The sequence below is a fragment of the Channa argus genome, chromosome 9 (genome assembly GCF_033026475.1).
Source record: "Channa argus isolate prfri chromosome 9, Channa argus male v1.0, whole genome shotgun sequence".
In the NCBI taxonomy this organism is placed as follows: domain Eukaryota; kingdom Metazoa; phylum Chordata; class Actinopteri; order Anabantiformes; family Channidae; genus Channa; species Channa argus.
This window is the reverse complement of record NC_090205.1, coordinates 12,204,367-12,225,058: the sequence shown is the minus strand read 5'-3', so window position 1 is coordinate 12,225,058 and position 20,692 is coordinate 12,204,367. Positions and strand designations below refer to the sequence as shown.

Below are 20,692 nucleotides of genomic sequence, written 5' to 3'. Positions count from 1 at the left end.
ACTGCTTCTACAACATTAAGCTCTCTGGGTTCTGCTGCATACCCTTCGTCCCCTAAACCAATCTGTCCCACATGAACAGCCTCCCATCCTCTACCAACACATACAGGTGGAAAGAAATCACACATATACAGCATGGACCTTGGCCAGACCATGTAAGCTATCAGAGACAATTATTACACGTGTTAAGGCAGGGTGTTGCATCCTGCAGAGAGCATCTTGATTGATGTGTTATTGCAGAGTGGGTGGAGCAGGTTAAAGAATGTAGTGTTCTCACAGCAGGATTTAGGTTTAGTTCGTTTGTCTTTGTAGTTGTAGTAACTATATGTGTTTTTTACCCTTTGTTTTTATTTTTGGTTTGGCCAAATGACTATGTGTGTTTCATCGTGTCTCGTTGTGTTTTGTTCAGGTCACGTTGTGCAGTTAATGTCTTTTTTAGTTACTGTTAGTTTAAGTACAGTTATAGTCTTTTGACATTTTTAACAGGCCTAAATATTAACTATAATTATTTCTTTGAATAAATGTTTGTATTTCTTAGGTCAAATAATATGAGGTTTTGTAATTAAAATCCAGTTTTCTTTTTGCCTAACTGCTTGGTGCCTAGCAAATATTCTTCTGAAATTCAGGTCAATGAAGAATAAAGTAGCATAAAGCAGAACTACTGCATTGAATACCCTCAAAACTGTATTTAGGTGAGTAAATCTTCAGAAAGTGATTTCAAAGAAAGATTTCAGCTTGGCTTTTTTAGTGTTTCAGATATTTTATAAATCAAATGATTAGTTAAAAAAAATAATGAATAATGAAATGCCTTTACACACCTTTTACATAGGTAGGTTTGCTGGCAATCAAATCCCATATGTATATATATATATATATATATATATATATATATATATATATAATATTCGTTTTTTTTTTCATGAATTTGTTCTCATTCAAAGGAATGGAAACTCTTCAACTAGCTGGGCATAATTCAGATTTTCAGCTATCAGCCTTTTATTTTGCTTTTTGATATATATTATGGTGTTTGAATAATCGCAGTTTTATTTTGAGACACTTTTTGGTGTATTTTCAAATTCTCCATTAGTGTGTTTAGAACACGCATTAGCAGATTGCTGTTGGCCCAGCTAGAGTGGGCGACATCACATACACAAACGTCCACCTTAAATTTTTATTATTTTTTTCATCTGTCAACTTTCATCTTTCCTCAACAAATTATACATTAAAGCATAGGTATTTTTGTGCTCTTTCAGAAAATGTAACTCTCATAGCGACAGGACTTACGGTTGTTTCAGTATACTTTGACCTACTGACATTTCAAATTTTAAGATGATGTTTTGAAATGGACATAAATAGTTTTTATTATAAAATGAATAATGAGTTTGTTGTAATCCAATTTTATTTGTCAAACAAAAAAGTCAAGTGGATGTGTTACTGTGGTGACGTCAGCTTGGCCACCAAGCTGCTGCTATAAAAAGAGAAAAGGGTCACGCTAAACGTTATGAATGCACGTTTTAGAGACAGGCAGTGAATAGAAGCGGCTTCCTCTGTGATTAAAACTTTACACCAAATTGAATTGGATTTGCATTTTGTGCTACAATGTCCAAACTTTTAATTGCAAACAGCCCAGTTTTAACTTTTTTAAAAACTTTGCACAGCTGTTCGACACGACGTTTCAGGTAAGAAACTTTTTGTGTCTTGATAGTGGAGTTTGTCAGCAGCGTTGTGTAACATATTATTGCCCGATCGTCTGTTGCCTTTCTCAGCGTTGGAGCTGCTTCCCTTAGTTCAGTGAAGGGTCGCAGTTGTCTCACACTGAAAGATTTCAGTTCAGATGAAATCAAGAGAATCCTGTGGGTGTCGGCGGATCTCAAACATAGGATTAAACATGAAAAAGAGGTAGATGACTTTCTGTAATTTGTAATTAGGTATCCTGACCCTCTGTGCGGGTTATTGCCAGTAGCTAACTTTGATTTCTATTTTAGTATCTTCCTCTTCTTCAGGGAAAGTCAATCGCTATGATATTTGAGAAGAGGAGCACCAGAACAAGAATGTCCACAGAAACAGGTGTTAGTTCCTGTACTCCTTGTACTAGATGTAAAATGTAGTGTTGCGCTTTTTTTTTTTTCTCTCGACACCTAAATGATGTGTATTTGTTTGCTTTAAATATTCATACATTCATCCCATGCTGTAATGTTTCAGGTTTTGCTTTGCTTGGGGGACACCCCTGTTTCCTTACGACTCAAGACATTCACATGGGAGTGAATGAGAATTACAAAGACTCAGCTCGGTGAGTCATGCAATTTAAGCATAATATTTGTTGTATATGAATGTTATATGAATATATGACTCTTATACAATTTAAAATCTGAATAGGTCTAGAATTTCTCAGCATAACTCTTCTTCTACTATCATCATACCAGTGAGGTTAACTGGTATTGGCTTCCTGGTATATTACCTTTTCTGTTGATTACTAAAGCAAAAGGACTGAGTTTTCCTACCAGATTTTTTTCCACCTGAATCAGTATTTGAACCACATCGCTTGGTTTGTGTGGGCTTGCTAATCTTTCAACACCCATCACAGGGTTCTCTCAGGGCTCTGTGATATTATCTTGGCTCGAGTGTACAGCCACTCCACACTGGAGGAGCTGGATAAGGAGGCCTCCATCCCCATCATTAATGGTCTCTCTGACCGCTACCACCCAATCCAAATTCTGGCTGACTTCCTCACCGTACAGGTACCTCATCTCTTCAATTTATTACAACTCCTACCCAGCAAAGCATACGAATGCAGTGTTTCCTGTCTTGTAGGAGCATTATGGATCTCTTAGTGGACTAACAGTGAGTTGGATTGGAAAGGGGAACATGGTTTCCCACTCCTTCCTGATGGCTGCTGCCAAACTGGGAGTTCACATGAAGATTGCTACACCAAAGGTTTACATGATGGTGTACTCCCATATTTTAATACATGTTTCTACTTGTTCATATTGTTGTTTAATAGTTTGCAGATAATGGCTGCATGTTGTTTTTTGAATATCGTCTCCACTATTGCTGCTTATGAGATGACACATTTTTGTTATATAAATCAGGGGTATGAGCCAGAGAAGAGTGTTATTGAAGAGGCACAAAGACTCTCTAAACAGGTGAGGTTTTTGTCAGGTGTAACTATTATTATAAACTTGTGGACAAAAAACTTATCATTTCAATAGGTTGCATTTGGTTTTAGCATGGGACTCAGTTTGTTCTGACTTCTGACCCGATGGAGGCGGCCTGTGACAGCAATGTTTTGGTCACTGACACATGGGTTGACTTTGAAAAGGAGGAGGAGGAGGACAAGAAAAAGAGGCTCAAGGACTTTGAAGGTTTCCAGATTACTATGCAGGTAAAGCATAACCCTTTTCTACAATTATTAAAAGCAGAATTGAACATTTCTACTATCTTAAGATCTCAGTCTGGCTAAGAAATGAGTAGTGTCCACACCACCAACGTTCCAGTAGCTTCTTGAAAAACTAGCAGCTATGTGTAGCTGTTCCCAAATTGATTCGTTTTGATTGTCAGTGACAGCAGAAAGGTCAGTTCAGAAAAAAACTAGGGTCACCCTGAAAGCTCAAAGCACTTGAGAAAATGAATGCAAATGGTCAAAACACAAGCAAATATACAAAAACAACTTAATCAATTTGACAACATAGGAGCCGCATTAAGAAATGTTCTGCAAAAAGCCACAACATAACGGAAATGGCTCCAGGAGCGACTAAAAATATATTTGCACATCTAGACTTCCGTCACTTTTTAGTGTCCTCCTGGAAACATTGCTATGATGGTTATCTAAAACAGATCTGGGAACACAAAAAGTGACAGATATTTAGTTTTGTAAATGTATTGTTAGTTGCTCCTGGAGTCTGGACAACTGCCTTAACAACTGAGCTACATTCGCCTAATGCTTTTGCATAAAATGGTCTTCACACTAAATGATTGTACATGGTCTTTTCTTTCTGTTATGCCACCATTTAAATCTGTGCCCTTGTTTAAATCTGCCTTGACTATCTTCCACTACAGACAGGAAGTGTGGCCAAACCAGACTGGATTTTCCTACACTGTCTCCCACGTAAAATGGAGGAGGTGGATGACCAGGTATTCTACTCCTCCCGCTCGCTCATCTTCCCAGAGGCAGCAAATAGAAAGTGGACAATCATGGTATGTTACCTGATGGGTCACGATGTGTAGATCTATTTTGATACGGTCAGTTTTCCCTGAGGTTAATTGGAAACTAATCTGTTTTTGTTTCTTTCAGGGTCTGATGGTTTCTCTTCTGACAGACTACGATCCAAAGATTCCCATGATAAAGTTTTAATCTTGTGGCTGAAGGTGGAGTTTTATTTGTTATAATGTATGACAGGGACATCTCCAATTGGAAGTGACTCAGATATACTTAATTACATTACATTCACAATACTAGGTGGACAATCTCAAAGTAGGAATGTTTACATTGGTGAATTCACTTTTAGGTTTAGAGCAGAGATGGCATATACAAATACAGTTTTACATTATTGAATCAAAATCTTGTGGACAACAGAAATTAGCTTGTCAAAGATAAACCACAACAGCAGTGTGGACCACATGTAATCAATGTGCAGTGCCAGGATGCATTGGGTCTGTTTACATGTTGTGATTGTTGATGGTAAAGAAGATGTGAAAACATTGCATGCATGTAATGTAAAATGGCTACAATTTTTAAAGGCTAAAAAAAATAAGTTATTGAGGAACATTGTTATTGAATGACTTGCCCCCACACATTGGTAAACATTTGTCATGTTTTAATGCTAGGCTGTAGAAATCTTTGTGCTCTCAAATTTGTTAAAACCGCTGAGCTTTTGTGTGTTGTTCCTCAGTCTATGCAGAAGTGTTAAATTAAAATTTGGAAATTTGTTCACAAACTATATAAAGAGAAATTGCATGTAATCTAAGTTTTGTAACTGTAAAATTACAGTGGTGTCATTATGAGAGGGTTTAATAACTATATGCAAACAAATTCTCTTACTGGTAGTAATATATGTAAAGTACAACTCCAATTCAAAAGTTGAGACGATATGTGAAAGTAAATTTAAAAAAAAATTCAACTTTCAAATCTCAACAACCCCTCAGAGAACGGGTGCTGCACACAGAACTGGTCCAAGAAATTTGGAGCAAGTTTCGCAGAGCCAAAGTGGACCTCTATGCAGCCAGAGGCAACAACCAGTGCCCCCTTTGGAGAACCACAGGTCTCCACATTTTCCACCTAGATGTGGATGGATTCTCCCATCAACCTCTGTCCCTTCATGCCCTCTTCCTCAGGTTCTGTCTTTTCTCTATAGTCCCTTGTGGACAGGCTTATCCTTCACCATGGTGAAAATGCATGCTGCCATCGTCTCCTCATTCCATGATAGTTTAGCAGACAAATCTATAATCAGCTAACCCCTGTTAAAACGTGGAGTTACCGCTCTGCCCTTTCAGTCTCCCAGAGTGTCTCTCAATCTGGCTGTTTTCCAACCTTTTGTGCACTACAAGTAGGGCTCTGCATCCCTCTTTCTGCTCAGTGCCTGGCCCACTGGCTGAGTGAGGCTATTTTTCAGACCTGCGCTTCTGGAGCCCAGCCTCTAGAGGCCCTTCCCTCACTGGTTTAGTGCTGCCAACCTCCCGGAGGGTTTATCCTGGTGATTGTTAGCTTGACTTAGTTCAGGCCAGTCCAGCTGTGAAGCAGGGGTTTTCGGACCCACATCCTGCTGTAGCATTTGATTCATTATGCAAGGATCTGTTGCGACTGCAGACATAATTGAACGCACCATGAGAGAGAGATAAAGTAGCATCTTTTTGGCCCACTCGCCGGTGGGCGTGGACTATGCTGCTTTGGTCGGTGCTTCGCTCTCGGGTATTGGTTCATTATGCTACAGCCAGAGGGCTACGCAACATAGTCATCAAAGCTAGGGTTACAACACAGAACCACCATTCTGTAGTTTTGACATAGTCGAGAGATGGCTGTACAAACTTGGTATTTAGTGGCGTTGCGGCTACTTTGGCGCGACAAAACTCTAACCTAAAAACAAAACATTTACAATACAATTGTAATTAAGATTTAAATTCAAAATTGTGAAAGTTTTTTTTTAATTATCTAGAAACACAAGTGCGTTTCTAGCTGTGGGAAAACTTACCACGGAATGCAGCTTGTTATGGTGATGCATTACAATTTAAAAAAACCAAACAACTAAATACGCCTATTATAAAAATATTACGCTTAGTTTTAATTCCATTTTAGATGTTAAATAAAACTGGTTAGGATCTCTCTGTTGGTATGTTACGGAATGAAGCCACACCTCACTAGGTCAGGGCTGTCGCCACGCTGCTGCTCTTGCTGCGTGTGTTTAAAAAAAAACACAAAAGCGTTTGGGGCAATCGTTGAATAAAAACTGCTGCTGCTGAAATATTCAAGCAACGTTGCATTTTTACTTTGCGTTACAATGTCTAAACTTTTAATTGCAAACAGCCCAGTTTTCAGTTTTTTAAAAACTTTGCACAGCTGTTCGACACGAGGTTTCAGGTAAGAAGCGTTTTGTATCTTGATAGTCGAGTTTGTCAGCAGCGTTGCGTAATATATTATTGCCCGATCGTCTGTTGTCTTTTTAGCGTTGGAGCTGCTTCCCTTAGTTCAGTGAAGGGTCGCAGTTGTCTCACACTGAAAGATTTCAGTTCAGATGAAATCAAGAGGATCCTGTGGGTTTCGGCGGATCTCAAACATAGGATTAAACATGAAAAAGAGGTAAATGACTTTCTGAGGTTTATGAGGTTTTTTTTTTTTCCCGTGCAGTGCCAGTAGCTAACTGTGATTTATTTTTTTAGCATCTTCCTCTACTTCAGGGGAAGTCAATCGCTATGATATTTGAGAAGAGGAGCACCAGAACAAGAATGTCCACAGAAACAGGTGTTTTGTGATTTAACTGTACTTTGTGGTTTATCTAATCTAACATCCATCTAACATAAATAACTTTTAATACTGGGCTGGACTCATTTGTGTTTTCAATGGAGTAAATCCATGGATGCAAAAGAACTGCTGACAAGTGACTTTCAGTGAGTCCGTGCAACAAAACACTTGGCCCCTAAACAGCTCTTTCGTCTGCTCTTTTTTCCCTTGACACCTACAAGTTTCTGTGTGTTTGTTTGCTTTAAAGATTCATACATTCACCCAGTACTATAATGTTCCAGGTTTTGCTTTGCTTGGGGGACACCCCTGTTTCCTCACAACTCAAGACATTCACATGGGAGTGAACGAGAACTTTAAAGACACAGCTTGGTGGGTCATGCAATTTAAGTATAATATTTGCTGTGTATGCAGTTGCAATACAATAAAACAAAATGTAATGGAATTACTGGGTCCCGCTAGATCAAGTATTTCAAATGCTCGGTTTGTGTGGGCTTGTTAATCTTTCAACATCCATCACAGGGTTCTCTCCGGACTCTGTGATATTGTTTTGGCTAGAGTGTACAGCCACTCCACACTGGAGGAGCTGGATAAGGAGGCCTCCATCCCCATCATTAATGGTCTCTCTGACCGCTACCACCCAATCCAAATTCTGGCTGACTTCCTCACCTTACAGGTACCTCATCTCTTCAATTTATTTCAACTCTTACCCAGCAAAGCATACGAATGCAGTGTTTCCTGTCTTGTAGGAGCATTATGGATCTCTTAGTGGACTAACAGTGAGTTGGATTGGGGATGGGAACAATGTCCTGCACTCCTTCATGATGGCTGCTGCCAAATTGGGAGTCCATCTGAAGATTGCCACACCAAAGGTTTACATGATGATGCACTCCCATATTTTAATGCATGTTTCCCATTGTTCATAGTTTAATAGTTTGCAAATGCATGTTTTATTTTTTGGATATCATCTCCACTATTGCTTCTTGTGAGAGGACATATTTTTGTTATATAAATCAGGGGTATGAGCCAGAGAAGAGTGTTATTGAAGAGGCACAAAGACTCTCTAAACAGGTATGGTCTTGTCAAATGATGTCATCGTAAACTTGTGGTCAAATAATTTTATAAGACTGCATTTGCTCTCAGCATGGGACACTGCTGTTTCTGACCTCTGACCCGATGGAGGCAGCCCGTGACAGCAATGTTTTGGTCACTGACACCTGGGTTAGCATGGGGCAGGAGGATGAGAAGAAAAAGAGGCTCAAAGACTTTCATGGTTACCAGATTACTTTGAAGGTAAAGAATAACCATATTTTAGTATTAATAAAAGCATAATTTAACCTTTCCACTATTATTTTAAGATCCCAGTCTGCCTAAGAAGTAAGTAGTGGCCACACCACCAACATTCCAGTAGCTTATTCAGAAACTAGCAGTTGTTTTTAGTTTTACCGAAATTGATCCCCTTTGACAGCTGCACAGTCACTGAGAGTATATAAGTCAGTTCAGTAGCAAATAATACTTTTGCATCTGTCTGACTAGCTATTTCACTGGTTATAAACATAGCTTTAGTAAAGAAGTAGCATTTTAACTTTCTGGATACAGCATGTATTGTAAACAAGTTTAACACTAATTACAGACTACATTTCAGCATCTAAATAAGGAATCAAGTTTAAAATAAAACTAAATGCACATTTGAATAACTTTTTTTTGTTTGTTTGTTTTTTATATTAATTTTATATGATTTTGAAATTATTAAGTGGATTGTATGCCGTGATTGTGCATGGGGTCTTTTCTTCCTTCACTATGCCATTTTTTTTAAAAACACAAACGCTTTAATTTGAATCTGCCTTGACTCTGGTCCACTACAGACAGGAAGTGTGGCCAAACCAGACTGGACATTTCTGCACTGTCTCCCACGTAAAATGGAGGAGGTGGATGACCAGGTATTCTACTCCTCCCGCTCACTCGTCTTTCCAGAGGCAGAAAATAGGAAGTGGACAATCATGGTGCGTTACCTCATGGGACATGATGCGCTGATTTATTTGATGCTGTTATTTTTCTTTGAGTTTTGAATCAACAATCAGTGAGTTGCTTTTTTGTTTTTATTTCTTTCAGGGTCTGATGGTTTCCCTTCTGACTGACTACAATCCAAAGATTCCCTTGATGGAGTTTTAATCTCAGGTCTTAAAGTGGAATTTTATTTGTGTTGTCATGATGTATGACGTTAGGTCTACAAAACTAGATGAATTACCTCAAAGTAGGCTATGTTTATATTGGTTAATTTAATCTCAGGAATAGAGCATAGATGGCATTGTTAGCCTTGTCTCATTTCTCAGTAGGAGTGTTAAGATAGAAGATTACATTCTACTTTTATAGGGATAACGACCAACGGATGCGGCGAGCATTAGGTTTACAGTATCTGTCTTTGTTATTGGTACTGATAAGGAAAAGATTACAGATTCTTCAAGCTGCAAAACGTAGTCTTGGTATCAAAATGACATCAGAAAATTGAAGGACAAATCAACACAAGCTGAACCCTTTTATACCTACAGTATAACTACAATTATACATGTTTGTATACAGTTTAAAATGCAATGAGACTGTGCGTAGTGAATTAACCAGTGTGAACAGATAAAACATCTTTCAGGTTTAGAGCTTAGATAGCATATACAGTTTTGCATTATTGAATCAATATCGTGTTTTGCACAACAGACATTAGCTTGCCAAAAGTAATCGCAACAGCAGTGTGGAGAACATGTAATCGATGTGCAGTGTCAGGATACCATTGGTCTGTTTCCTATCTAACAACATGATACAAAATAAAGCTATGTAAAAAAAAAACAAACAAACATTGCATTTCAGTAATGGTACCTATTCTTAGTGTAAGGCCAAAAAATGGACAAAAACAGCTATGGAAAAACGTGATAAATGCACATAGTCTGAACATTTGTGATACGTCTGAGCTCTGTGTGGTTTCACTCAGGATCTTGGTGCAGAAGTGTTAAAATAAACTTACGTACATACTATTCATAATTTCAGTCTAAAGTATCCATGGTAAAACCACAGTGATGGTTTTGGGAGAAGGTGTAATTGGATACAAACGTGCACTCACTGGTAGTACTATATTATACTGTATATTATATATAATATAAAGTACATTACATGTGCTAATTGAGTATACAATTGTTTTGTTAAAGAATAAATGGAAGAACAAATGTTATCATCAATGTATTTTTGTTATATTAAAAACTTTAGCTTTTCAGGCAAAACAAGCACTTTCATTTTGGTCTCAGGTAAATGAGATTTAGACGAAGCACTGAAAATGAGAACGCAACGTACCAACAAATGACAAGATTGGTATTTACTTTTTCAACTTCAAAATGCAACAAAACATATTTGGCCTTTAATGGCCACTACTTTGCATACAGTAAAATACAGAGTTTGGGATTGTGATGGTTATTTTCCTATTTAGTGGTCCCTCAGAGCCACACATTTCTGAAAACGCATGCAAAATTGGCAAACACAAACAAATCAATTCCATATGTTGGATAAACGTGTTGCAAAGCGAGAAAACAAAATGAAAACAAAAGAATGCATAATGCTAATGTGCGTGTTACTGAGCTCTCGGGCAAACAAAATATTCATACACCAATTTTAACAGTAATAGTGGTGTTGTGGAAAATCCATGATTAATGGTTGTAACATTCAGGCAGCGTGGGCCATCATGTGGCCGGAACCAGTAATGTTCCTGATTTCTCATTGGATATTGGACGATGACGAGTTTTTGCGGGAAGCCTTGATCTCAGTGGGTGGTCCAGGCCGATGACCTGATGATACGTATTTCATTCACAAACACTGCCAGGCTTTTATTACAGGTATATACATGCACACGTATGCATGGTTTGTGTAATCAAAAGTGGAAACGCCTACACTACATGTCGGATAATTAAAGTGTTCTCTGACATTTTTACCAGCGGCAGTGTTCTGATGATTAAAAAGCGAACCCATTGCATGAGGCACCTCGTTAAGCTGCACAGCCACAACGCCGATATGCAGGCAGCTTTCCTCGACGACCACCCACAGTCTGAAGGAGGTGGGAGGAAGACGCCATTGCAGCCGCAGCTGGCCGTTTCTGCTCAAACATTACCAAACTCTACAATGTCGAGGCTATTCCGGCGATTCTCCAGGCTCATCTCTCCATTCCGGGGTCTGAAAACAGACTAATGAAATGGAGGTTTTGGCGTTGCAGAGGAGAAAATGTGGAGCCCTACCGCCGCGCCAAAGCAGGTAAACCGGGATATGTGGCTGTGTTTCGAGGGGACAATGTGAGAAAGTTTTAGCTAACCGAGGCTAACTAACGGTAGTTGTTAGCTAAGCTTAAAGTTCCAACAGTAACTTTAAGTCAAGCTAACAGCTGTGTGTAGCGGCAGCCCGTGTTGCAACCTCTTCAGGATTTTACAAAGTTTACTTTAGTTCCTGCTGAGCCGTACATGAAGCATCTTCGCCCAAAACAGACTTTTATGAACTAACGCCATGGACATGAGCTCTTCTCCTGTAAAACCACTAACCAGGCTACTGTAAGATGCCTGGTTTCCATTTTTGACCGTTTTACTGCTTTACCCTGGTCACAAAGGTTGATGATTTGTTTTTTAAATGTAAAACTAATGGTTCACTTACATATCTTGTGCTTAAAGCCCCTGAAAATGGTAAAAGCAGCAAAAATGTATTCAGATCCTTAAATGACAAATGCATAACAAGATAAACACGAGTATTTGAACGTTAAAGCCGATAGCTATAACACGTTTTTTTATAATGAAGTTATTGCCCTTCATGTTTCCATACATTCCAAACTAGAAACACAGGAAGCACTGTAAAAAATGTCACTCTTTAAAATTGTTATAGATGTCAACTGTACTTGAGTAAACTTGCTTGTTTATTTTGTCATATCTTAAAGCCTTGAAATGATTGCAGTATATGTACAGACGAAGTGAGATGAAGATAAACTGTTTTTTAAATAATACATTTTCAAACATAGTTCTTGTTATGACAGCCTTATAGTAGGTTGTCGAAATGTGCTTGTGAGCTTAAAAATCTGCCATAATGTTTATCACAGTTACAACATTAACAACTCATTAATTGCAGGCATCTAATATCAAATTGCCCTTCAGCTGCATTACAGCTGAAATGACCTAAAGAAAATGATTTGGCAGCAATTTTGACAGCGGTTCAATGATCAATTAAAAATGTTAGATCAATATCAAAAGATCAACAGATTGCAGCTTTTCCCTTCAGGGGTTGCCACAGCAGAACGTGTTCCACACGTTGAGTTTTTATACTGGATGCCCCTACTCCTATTTTTATCTGGACACAGGACTGGGCAGGGCCACACCTGGTGGGGTGGAAAATTGTGACTGATTTAAAAAAAAAATGGTGCATCAATAACAGACATAATGTAATAAGTTGCAGAACGTGCATTGCAAAAGTCTGCCAACTCATTTTCATATTGAACCAAAATGAATGGAAACCAACTGCTGTTTGGAACAGCAGAAATTACTGCACGGTAACACTTTTTTCTGAAGCACTATATTGTATCTGTTTTTATTGCTAACCATGTCTTTCTCCTCAACAGTGTCCTACCAGTTCTTCAACTGTCCGGTGGCCCAATCTCTGACTATGAACACCAGTAGGAACTGCACCGTGGTGGGGAATGTTGACGGTCTGGCTGCACTGGAGTCAGTCTCCATCGTGACCATCACACTCCTCGCCTGCCTGGGGAACCTCTTGGTCGTGGCTACCCTTTATCGCAGACCTTATCTACTCACACCCAGCAACAAGTTTGTGTTCAGCCTGACCCTCTCTAACCTGCTGCTGTCCATGCTGGTCCTGCCATTTGTGGCTGTGAGCTCGGCAAAGAGAGAGTGGGTGTTTGGGGTGGTGTGGTGCAACTTTACTGCCCTGCTTTACCTCCTCATCAGTTCTGCCAGCATGCTCACCCTTGGAGCTATTGCCATTGACAGGTCAGTGCTAGATGAAGAAGATAGTTACTTCAATATTCATTGGTTTCTGTACATGTAAAATAATCAAAACTGTAAAAGTGAGTGTAAATCTTTCCTTACACCTACATTAAATTTGATTTTATTTGGCTGCTCAGAAACAGCATAGTAAACACAACAGTATAATTTTCACTGCATTTAGTTGATTTGGTGATGGTAGAATACCAGGTACCCATTTTCAAATCCAAAAGAGAATGAACAACACTCATTATGAGTTGTGTATCGGACCACTTGATGAAATTGATATTCGCTATAATTTTTGTGCTTGTGCCTGCTGAGAATTTACCTACTAAATGCTCCACTAGTTTCAGTAACATATTGCAAATTTTGCCTGTATGCTGTTTGGAATGGGAAGTGTATTGTTCATTTATCAGAGGTTTGTTGCTATTTCAGAACACTGAAATTGCAGGCTTTAAAACCCCCATCAATGGCTGATGGATGCTAAAATGCTCAATGAAGCTGAGGGTAGGTGCAGGTAATTCCTGCTACAATCACTTCATGTCCTACAATTTGTTCATGTGGCCTGAAGCATAATAGTTAATCATCCCCCATACTTTTAGTGTAGCTGATCATCGGCCAGTGGTATCATACTAGTTGGTGGTTGTTTTAAAGAGTTGTGAGTGTGAGGCTGGTTATTGCTGAGAATGCCAATTTTCAACACATTTTGACTGTAACTTCACTGTTGTGGATCAAAATTTGGGTAAGTTTCTATGCAGTTTTTCAGAAAGAATTTACACTAACTCCATACAGCTTATGTGACTACAAAACCCCATTTAATTTTTGTAGTCACAGAGCGAGGTGTTAATTCACTGTAGGTTGTTGTTCCTTACCGGGAACTGTAAAACAAAGTTTCCAAGACTATAAATGTTTCCTGTTGCATACAGTCCTACTGCAGTCATAATTACCTTTAGCACCATTGGGAATTATGATTACAGTGCCTGTTTGTTCTCCTGCCAGACCCCTCTCTTTCTGCTCTCTTTGCAGCTTTTTGGAAAAGACATTACAGCATTGTTTCTGGATCAGTCACTCAGATCTGACCAGGCTCTGTTACTTGGACCAGAAAGTTCCCTTGAGAAAGGTGTTACGTTTCCCTGCTCAATGGTTACCTCACTGCTTTCCTCTTTTGTCACAGATACTATGCAGTACTCTACCCAATGATCTACCCCATGAAGATAACTGGGAATCGGGCAGTCGTCGCCATTGCTTATGTGTGGTTACATTCCCTGGTGGGCTGCCTGCCTCCTCTGTTTGGCTGGTCGTCCTTTGAATTCGACTGTTTCAAGTGGACATGTGTCGCATCTTGGCACAAAGAGCCAAGCTACACGGCCTTCTGGGTTATCTGGTGCATCGTTCCACCCTTCTTTATCATGCTGGCCTGTTATGGTGTAATTTTCCGTGTCGCTCGCATGAAAGCTCGTAAAGTCCACTGTGGGACAGTTGTTGTGGCTCAGGAGGACTCCGCTGGAGTGCAAAGGAGTGGACGAAAAAACTCAAGCACCTCGACTTCTTCTAATGGAAGCCGCCGAAGTCTTGTGTATGCAGGAAGCCAGTGCAAGGCCTTTGTCACCATACTAGTGGTGATAGGCACCTTCCTAATGACCTGGGGGCCGTATGTTGGTGTAGTGTGTTCTGAGGCTTTGTGGGGGCAGGGGAGTGTTTCTAAGGGGCTGGAAACTCTAGTGGCATGGCTGTCTTTCTGCAGTGCTGTGTGCCACCCACTCATCTATGGTTTGTGGAATAAAACCGTGAGGAAGGAGCTGCTGGGGATGTGCTTTGGAGATCGTTACTACAGAGAGTCATTTGCCACACGGCAAAGAACATCCCGACTCTTCAGCATCTCCAACAGAATCACAGGTGAGAGAATGGCAGTGACCACTTAAGTAACGTCAATGCAATGCAGCCATCATTCTGTATAGTTCTTTATTTTACTATTAGGCAGATAATGTTCACTTTGTTCTTGTACACACTACAGACATTATATTTCCATGCTCTTCAGCATGGCCACAACCTGCAGCTTTAATGCTAACACTACATTGGCAAAATGAGAGAATGGTGCCATTTCCTAGTGCTGATCAACTATTAATGGAAATTTAGAATGTCCTGCAGCAAATCGCAGCTTCATTTCTAAGTACAGTTTCAATCAAGAACCCATAATAACTCACAACAATCCAATAGTTGTTGTTTTTTTTTTGTTTTTCAGACTTGGGTATGTCCCCACACCTGACAGCCATGCTGGCTGGGGGAGGGCATCTGTTGGCCCCTGGGAGCAGCACAGGAGACACGGGGTTCAGTTTCACGCAGGAATCATGTAAGTGTTGTGTACACAAAGCAGAAAAAAATTACGAATAAACACTCATTTTATCCCACGTATGATACACTTTCTAATTAATATATGCTATACTGTATCATTACAGCAGGCTGTTTTAGCAGTTAGATTTTAAGTACCTTTCCACTGTAAACTCACCACATACAGTGATGTGTAAAAGTTAGTACCCCTCTTTTACTTGTGTGTGTGTGTGTGTGTGTGTGTGTGTGTGTGTGTGTGTGTGTGTGTGTGTGTGTGTGTGTGTGTGAAAACATAATTTAAAAAAAATCTGATTATAAGGCAAATATAACCTAAGACAAGAAGTTGTATGGTCTTATACAAGTTTCTTTGATTGTACCTTTTTTAGTTATTAAAGACAAAGCCAAAAAGATTCCCCTTACATCTTCAGTCATGAGTTGTTGTTTTTTAATTGATCATCAGCAGGTCTGCAGACCCCTATCAAAACAGACATTCTGGCATTTTGTTGGTCTGGAGCATTCAGTTGTATGTTACCACAATGCCAAGAAGGAAGGACATTAGCAATAGTCTTAGAGTAGCAACTCGTAGTGCACATCAATCTTGAAAGTTTTATAAAACAATTTTCAAACTATTTGGACTTCATGGTCAACAGTCTGTCTCACTGTTGTTCACAATTCACAAGTGCATACAAAACAGTGGCCAGTCTTCCCAGGAGTGGACATCTCAGTACATTCACCCCAAGGTTGGACCATGCAATGCTCAGCAATGCAAAAAAACCTAAGAGCGGCATCTCAGACCCTGCAGGCCTCACCGAGAATGTTAAATGCTAAAGTCCACGACAGCACAATTAGAAGAAGACTAAACAAGTACTGTTTGTTAGGACGGGCTGCCAGAAGAAAAAACTTAGTGGAGTTGTTTGACCTTAATGCCTTGTGCCATGTTTGGTAAAAACCAAACACAGCATTTAAGCAGACACGCTACATACCAACTGTCAAAGACAGCATTGGAGGGGTAATTGCAGCCATTGAGTCAACCGTGAACTTCGAAATTGGGTCATGTAACAGGGCAATGATCTGAAGGAGACCTGTATATCTACATCAGAATGGCTAAAAACAAAAGAATCAAGGTTTTGGAATAGCTTAGTCAAAGTCCAGACATCAACCCAATTGAAATGCTGTGGCGGAGAGAGCTGTGCATAAGCAAATGCCTAAAACTAAAAAAAATGTTTAACAATGGTTACAAAAAGGAATTCATTTATTCATGGCACATTTAAACATCAAGCTTTGAAAAGCTTGCAGATGGTCTGAAGTTGATTGCATCATACTCCCACCGCTTTGTTACGTTCAGCTTCACATTCCTGTTTTACAGCTCATGTTTTCAGTTGTGTATGGTGTAGGCAAGACAAGTCGTGTTACACAATGAAATGTCTGATTAAACAACTCATGGTCGACAGCCTTCATTTTATCTAAACTGCACTTTCAGGTTAATTTGAGACCTATGTGAAACTTTATTGGTTGCACTAGGCTACATCAGTTCACCGTTCTTTAGTTGTTTTACTTTTCTTATGAGCTGCAGTGGAGGAATAAGATCTAATTACTTTTTCCTTATTGTGGCAAAATGAATAAGAAATTTACAAACTAATAGTTGTTTGGGGGGTCTGCTTTTTATGAACTAATATTCTTAATTAACCAGCTGTTCGTTTCCCTTGCAGGCACAGATGTGATGCTGCTGGATAACTTCTCCACAGACAGCGCCTCCCACCTACAGCACCATGGGAATCCATCTGGGAAGAGGAGAAGCTCAGTCACCTTTGAAGACCAGGTGGAGCATTCCAAAGGTAACTGTAATTTCCCTGCTGCACAAAGATTAAAGAGAAGGTATGGCACTACATACATACACACTGAGGGTTTGGAAAAGGTTTGTGGCCAGAAAGCTAAAACTTAACTTCCCACAATGCATAAGATTTGTTTTTAGTGACAGTTGTTTAATAGATGACAAACTATAGTCCAGAATCCAAAGATTGAATCATGTCAACTGGACTTCCTTTCGTTGGTTAGAAACATTTTGCTACTTATCCGAGCAACTTCTGAAGAAGCCGCTTGGATAAAATAAAACAATGAATGACATTAAAGTCTAATACAGTTTTCAGGGTTACTTACCAACTGGACTATACATTTTTCCTCAGTTGAAAACACCAACGCATCCTCAGTCCAAGTCCATGCAGAAGTACACAAATCTCTCGACATCTTTGCTTCCTGCCTGGCAAAGGCTATTGAGAGTGATGCTAAGCTCACTTTGTTTGGGGAGGCTCTACCAGCGGGTTTGTTTACGACAAGGGCAGCACCGAGACCTAGATACCTGGACGGCCAGAGACTGAGACTGGAGAGTATTGATGAAGGAATTGTCAAAGACGACAGAGATGAAGAGAATCAGGATGAGGAGCAGAAGTTGACCTGAACAGTTGGTCTGTTCTTTAAACACTAACATGATTAGATATGACCATTCAGAACTTATTGTGCTCTGTGGTGCAGTTAATGAAGTCTCTTTATACAGGGGTACACCATACTTGAAATTATTAGAAAAAAAAAATCAGGAAGAGGCAGAATTTTTATTCCACTGTGTTGGACCAAGTGCATACCATCAGCATCTTTGCAAGATATTTTCTAATTTTAATTATGGATAATTTAATCAAATAGGAAGCCTTAACTACTGTAACTCACTTTAAATGACTGTAGTAATTTATTTACCACCACATTATTATTGTATGTCCTTAATGACTAAGGACATGTGCCTTGTTAGGGCTGTGGAGAGTGAAATAAATTTACTGACATTTCCGGTTTCCAAAGGACTTGTAACACTGTTAGCAGATCATTTTAAAACCTCTACGAAAAGTGTATTCGTTCAACAGGAGAACACAAACAAAGTAAAAGTACTAAGCAAGTACTTCGACCATACCAATGTCAATGGTCCACATTCAGGTGTGCTGTGTTTCTTTGAGTTTTGACGAGTATGTGAGGGAAACCTCACACCTCTTTTTTTTATTTGTATGATTACAAATGTTCAATTACATTTAGTGACAGGTTTGTGTTTTTCCAGATACAGTTTTATTAAACACCAGATTAAATCAATTTATTAGCAACATCAATGAAATGTGAGTTGATATTTGACAAACCGACTAGAACATAATGGCAGTATGATCTATAGTTTAATGAACAGAGATTTTAAAGAAAATGTGTTTTTCTTCTCTTCCCTGTAATTTTGTGACTGATTGTAGATCACTATGCATTTACCTATAAATCTCAGCATTTATTATAATTGGTAATTATTTGCACAGTACACTAACTCATGCTGTTTTAGTCATGTTTTAGACATTTGTCATTTCAACAGGTTTTTTTCTGAAGACATTGTAACATACCACTGCGTGAAAAGTAGATGTAAATAAGGAATTCACTCCACCAGAGTCAGCATTAATGTTCTTAGTAACACTTGTGCTTTTTAATAGTACAATAATTCAAAATGTTGCTGTTAAGCTGTAGTGAAACTAAATACTGCAGCTATAAGATATTAATTTTACCCTCTTGTCATAGAAAAGTATCAATCCCTGTTTGACAACCTGGTACCATCAAATGTAAATTATTGATAATTATCTCAGCCCTACAAAATCAGCTGTAGGTGTAAATGCATAGGAACAAAAAGGAAATAGAAGTTAGAAAAAGCAGATGGATTTTAAAGTTTGTGAATTATTGTTAGCATTACCCGGCTATGAAATTCACCATATGAACGGAATCTCAACATGTTTAGTATTTTAAGGTACTTGAAGACTGAGAAAATTATTACTGAGCAGGTACCAATTGTGACAACAGGTGTATCAGAAACAAGGAGCTCTGAAATTTCACTATCTGCTGCAGCTGTGATTATAGTGTACCTTTAGTATAAACCACTTATTTTAGAATAGGTGATTATAACTGTTTTGGCTGTCCAAGATATGGTGAATATCACATAAGGTTAATAGACTCGTGATTGAATAAACTCCGAATTCAGTCGTAAAGTCATTTGCAGACTTACTTTTGAATATTTCAAATTTGTTTTATTAATCAAAAAGCATCAACAAGGACCCACATTTCATCATAATGTGCACATAATGAGCAGTGCAAAGTGACCACGTCAGAAATTATTGTATGCTGATATTGAGAAAAAAAAAAAAAAAAGGTCAATTCACTGAAATAGAAACTGTTTGAATCAGAGGACAAGTCTTGTCCTGGGGTCTTTAACCTAACCGTTGATTTGATGGTATGTGGTTTACCTCAGTTTATACACTTCTGCGCTCCCCTTTACTGTTATACAAAGGACATTTATAATTGACTGAGCGCGATTCTAGTGCTTCAGTCTTACCTCGTATTTTTATATTATGTTTGAACAGGTACGCATTCTGTAAACTAAAGCTATACACCTGAGAATTGATGTAACCTTTTTGTTTTTTACTATACAGTAATAATACAAATATTTGCATTAAAGTTTTGTATCAAGATTCTTCTATTAAAAGTTTTTTATACATGAAATGATGTTTCATATGTGCTGCAGTGATTTTGGACATGAAGCTGAAGCACGTTTGTTAAACAATGGCAATTTAGTTTTCTGCAAACAAAGTAAATACCCAGCGATCTTTTAAACAAAGATTGTTCAACTGTGAGCATATTTTTATTTAAAAGATGAATTCCACCTTTTTCAAATAAATTTTTACATCAGTTTGTAGATGTGGATTTCTTAAAGAAAAAAAAGGGAGCTGTACAAAAATATGTTCTGTCTCCAGTGATGTACTTTGAGTAGCCATCTGTCTAGTCTGAAAAATTACAAGTGTGGTTAGAACTGAATTTACCTCTAGCTTGCTTGCCATCTCTGCCTGCAACCTCCCGCTATAGCATCCAACTTCAAGTTGCATTGTGGGTAATGTAGGCACTAGAATTTGAAAAAAAAGACGTGGAGCAACAAAGAAAATTTCTGTTTTTTGAGGTTATATTGAGTGTTGTAGGAGTGCATTTAACTATTTGTAAGCCTTGTGTTGTAACCATATGGATGAAGAATATATTCCATTAAGTGTGGTTGGAAAAAAAAGCAACTCTGGCAACAAATCTCCTGGACAACTTGTACAACATGAACCGAATTATTCTATTGCTTGCATTTATTAATGTGAATGTGACCTTTAATGTTTTCAGACAGATGCAAGCAGTCTAATGGATATTCTACAGTTCACCGTTAGGAATTATTGTGCAAAGTAGTTTATTTCTTAATTTATTCCAGGTAAATAGTTTGCACAGTTGCCAAGTGCAGACATCTTTGAGATGTCATTTAGCTTTATCCAAATTCTGCAAAAGATTAGTTTACTGATGTGATTCTCCGAGAAGAAGAATCACA

General features: G+C 38.6%; 4 protein-coding genes across 6 annotated transcripts in view; 3 read left to right on the top strand and 1 right to left on the bottom strand.

Annotated features, from left to right (window-relative positions):
• Positions 1–20,692, bottom strand: part of rpl24 (ribosomal protein L24) — a 77,688-nt gene that overhangs the window by 23,299 nt on the left and 33,697 nt on the right. The window lies entirely within an intron of this gene.
• LOC137132568 (ornithine transcarbamylase, mitochondrial-like) lies at positions 1,425–4,931 on the top strand. 3 transcript variants are annotated; one of them, XM_067515267.1, is made up of 10 exons: positions 1,425–1,676; positions 1,764–1,896; positions 2,001–2,064; positions 2,200–2,287; positions 2,582–2,735; positions 2,809–2,931; positions 3,087–3,140; positions 3,224–3,379; positions 4,054–4,191; positions 4,289–4,931. In XM_067515267.1, the coding sequence occupies exons 1-10, from the start codon at positions 1,597–1,599 to the stop codon at positions 4,346–4,348; spliced, it is 1,050 nt and encodes a 349-aa protein (XP_067371368.1). In that variant the 5' UTR covers positions 1,425–1,596; the 3' UTR covers positions 4,349–4,931. The 3 variants fall into 3 exon arrangements, with proteins under 3 accessions (XP_067371368.1, XP_067371369.1, XP_067371367.1); XM_067515268.1 differs by having other exon boundaries at positions 1,458–1,676; positions 1,983–2,064; positions 3,317–3,379; XM_067515266.1 differs by having other exon boundaries at positions 1,461–1,676; positions 1,983–2,064.
• On the top strand, positions 6,341–10,163 carry LOC137132569 (ornithine transcarbamylase, mitochondrial-like). Its single transcript, XM_067515269.1, has 10 exons — positions 6,341–6,568; positions 6,655–6,787; positions 6,868–6,949; positions 7,231–7,318; positions 7,469–7,622; positions 7,696–7,818; positions 7,964–8,017; positions 8,090–8,239; positions 8,812–8,949; positions 9,059–10,163. The coding sequence occupies exons 1-10, from the start codon at positions 6,489–6,491 to the stop codon at positions 9,116–9,118; spliced, it is 1,062 nt and encodes a 353-aa protein (XP_067371370.1). The 5' UTR covers positions 6,341–6,488; the 3' UTR covers positions 9,119–10,163.
• Positions 10,753–19,808, top strand: gpr161b (G protein-coupled receptor 161b). The gene is made up of 6 exons (XM_067515265.1): positions 10,753–11,230; positions 12,573–12,960; positions 14,129–14,850; positions 15,197–15,304; positions 16,992–17,117; positions 17,466–19,808. Exons 1-6 carry the CDS (start codon positions 11,167–11,169, stop codon positions 17,735–17,737), a joined length of 1,680 nt encoding a protein of 559 aa, XP_067371366.1. The 5' UTR covers positions 10,753–11,166; the 3' UTR covers positions 17,738–19,808.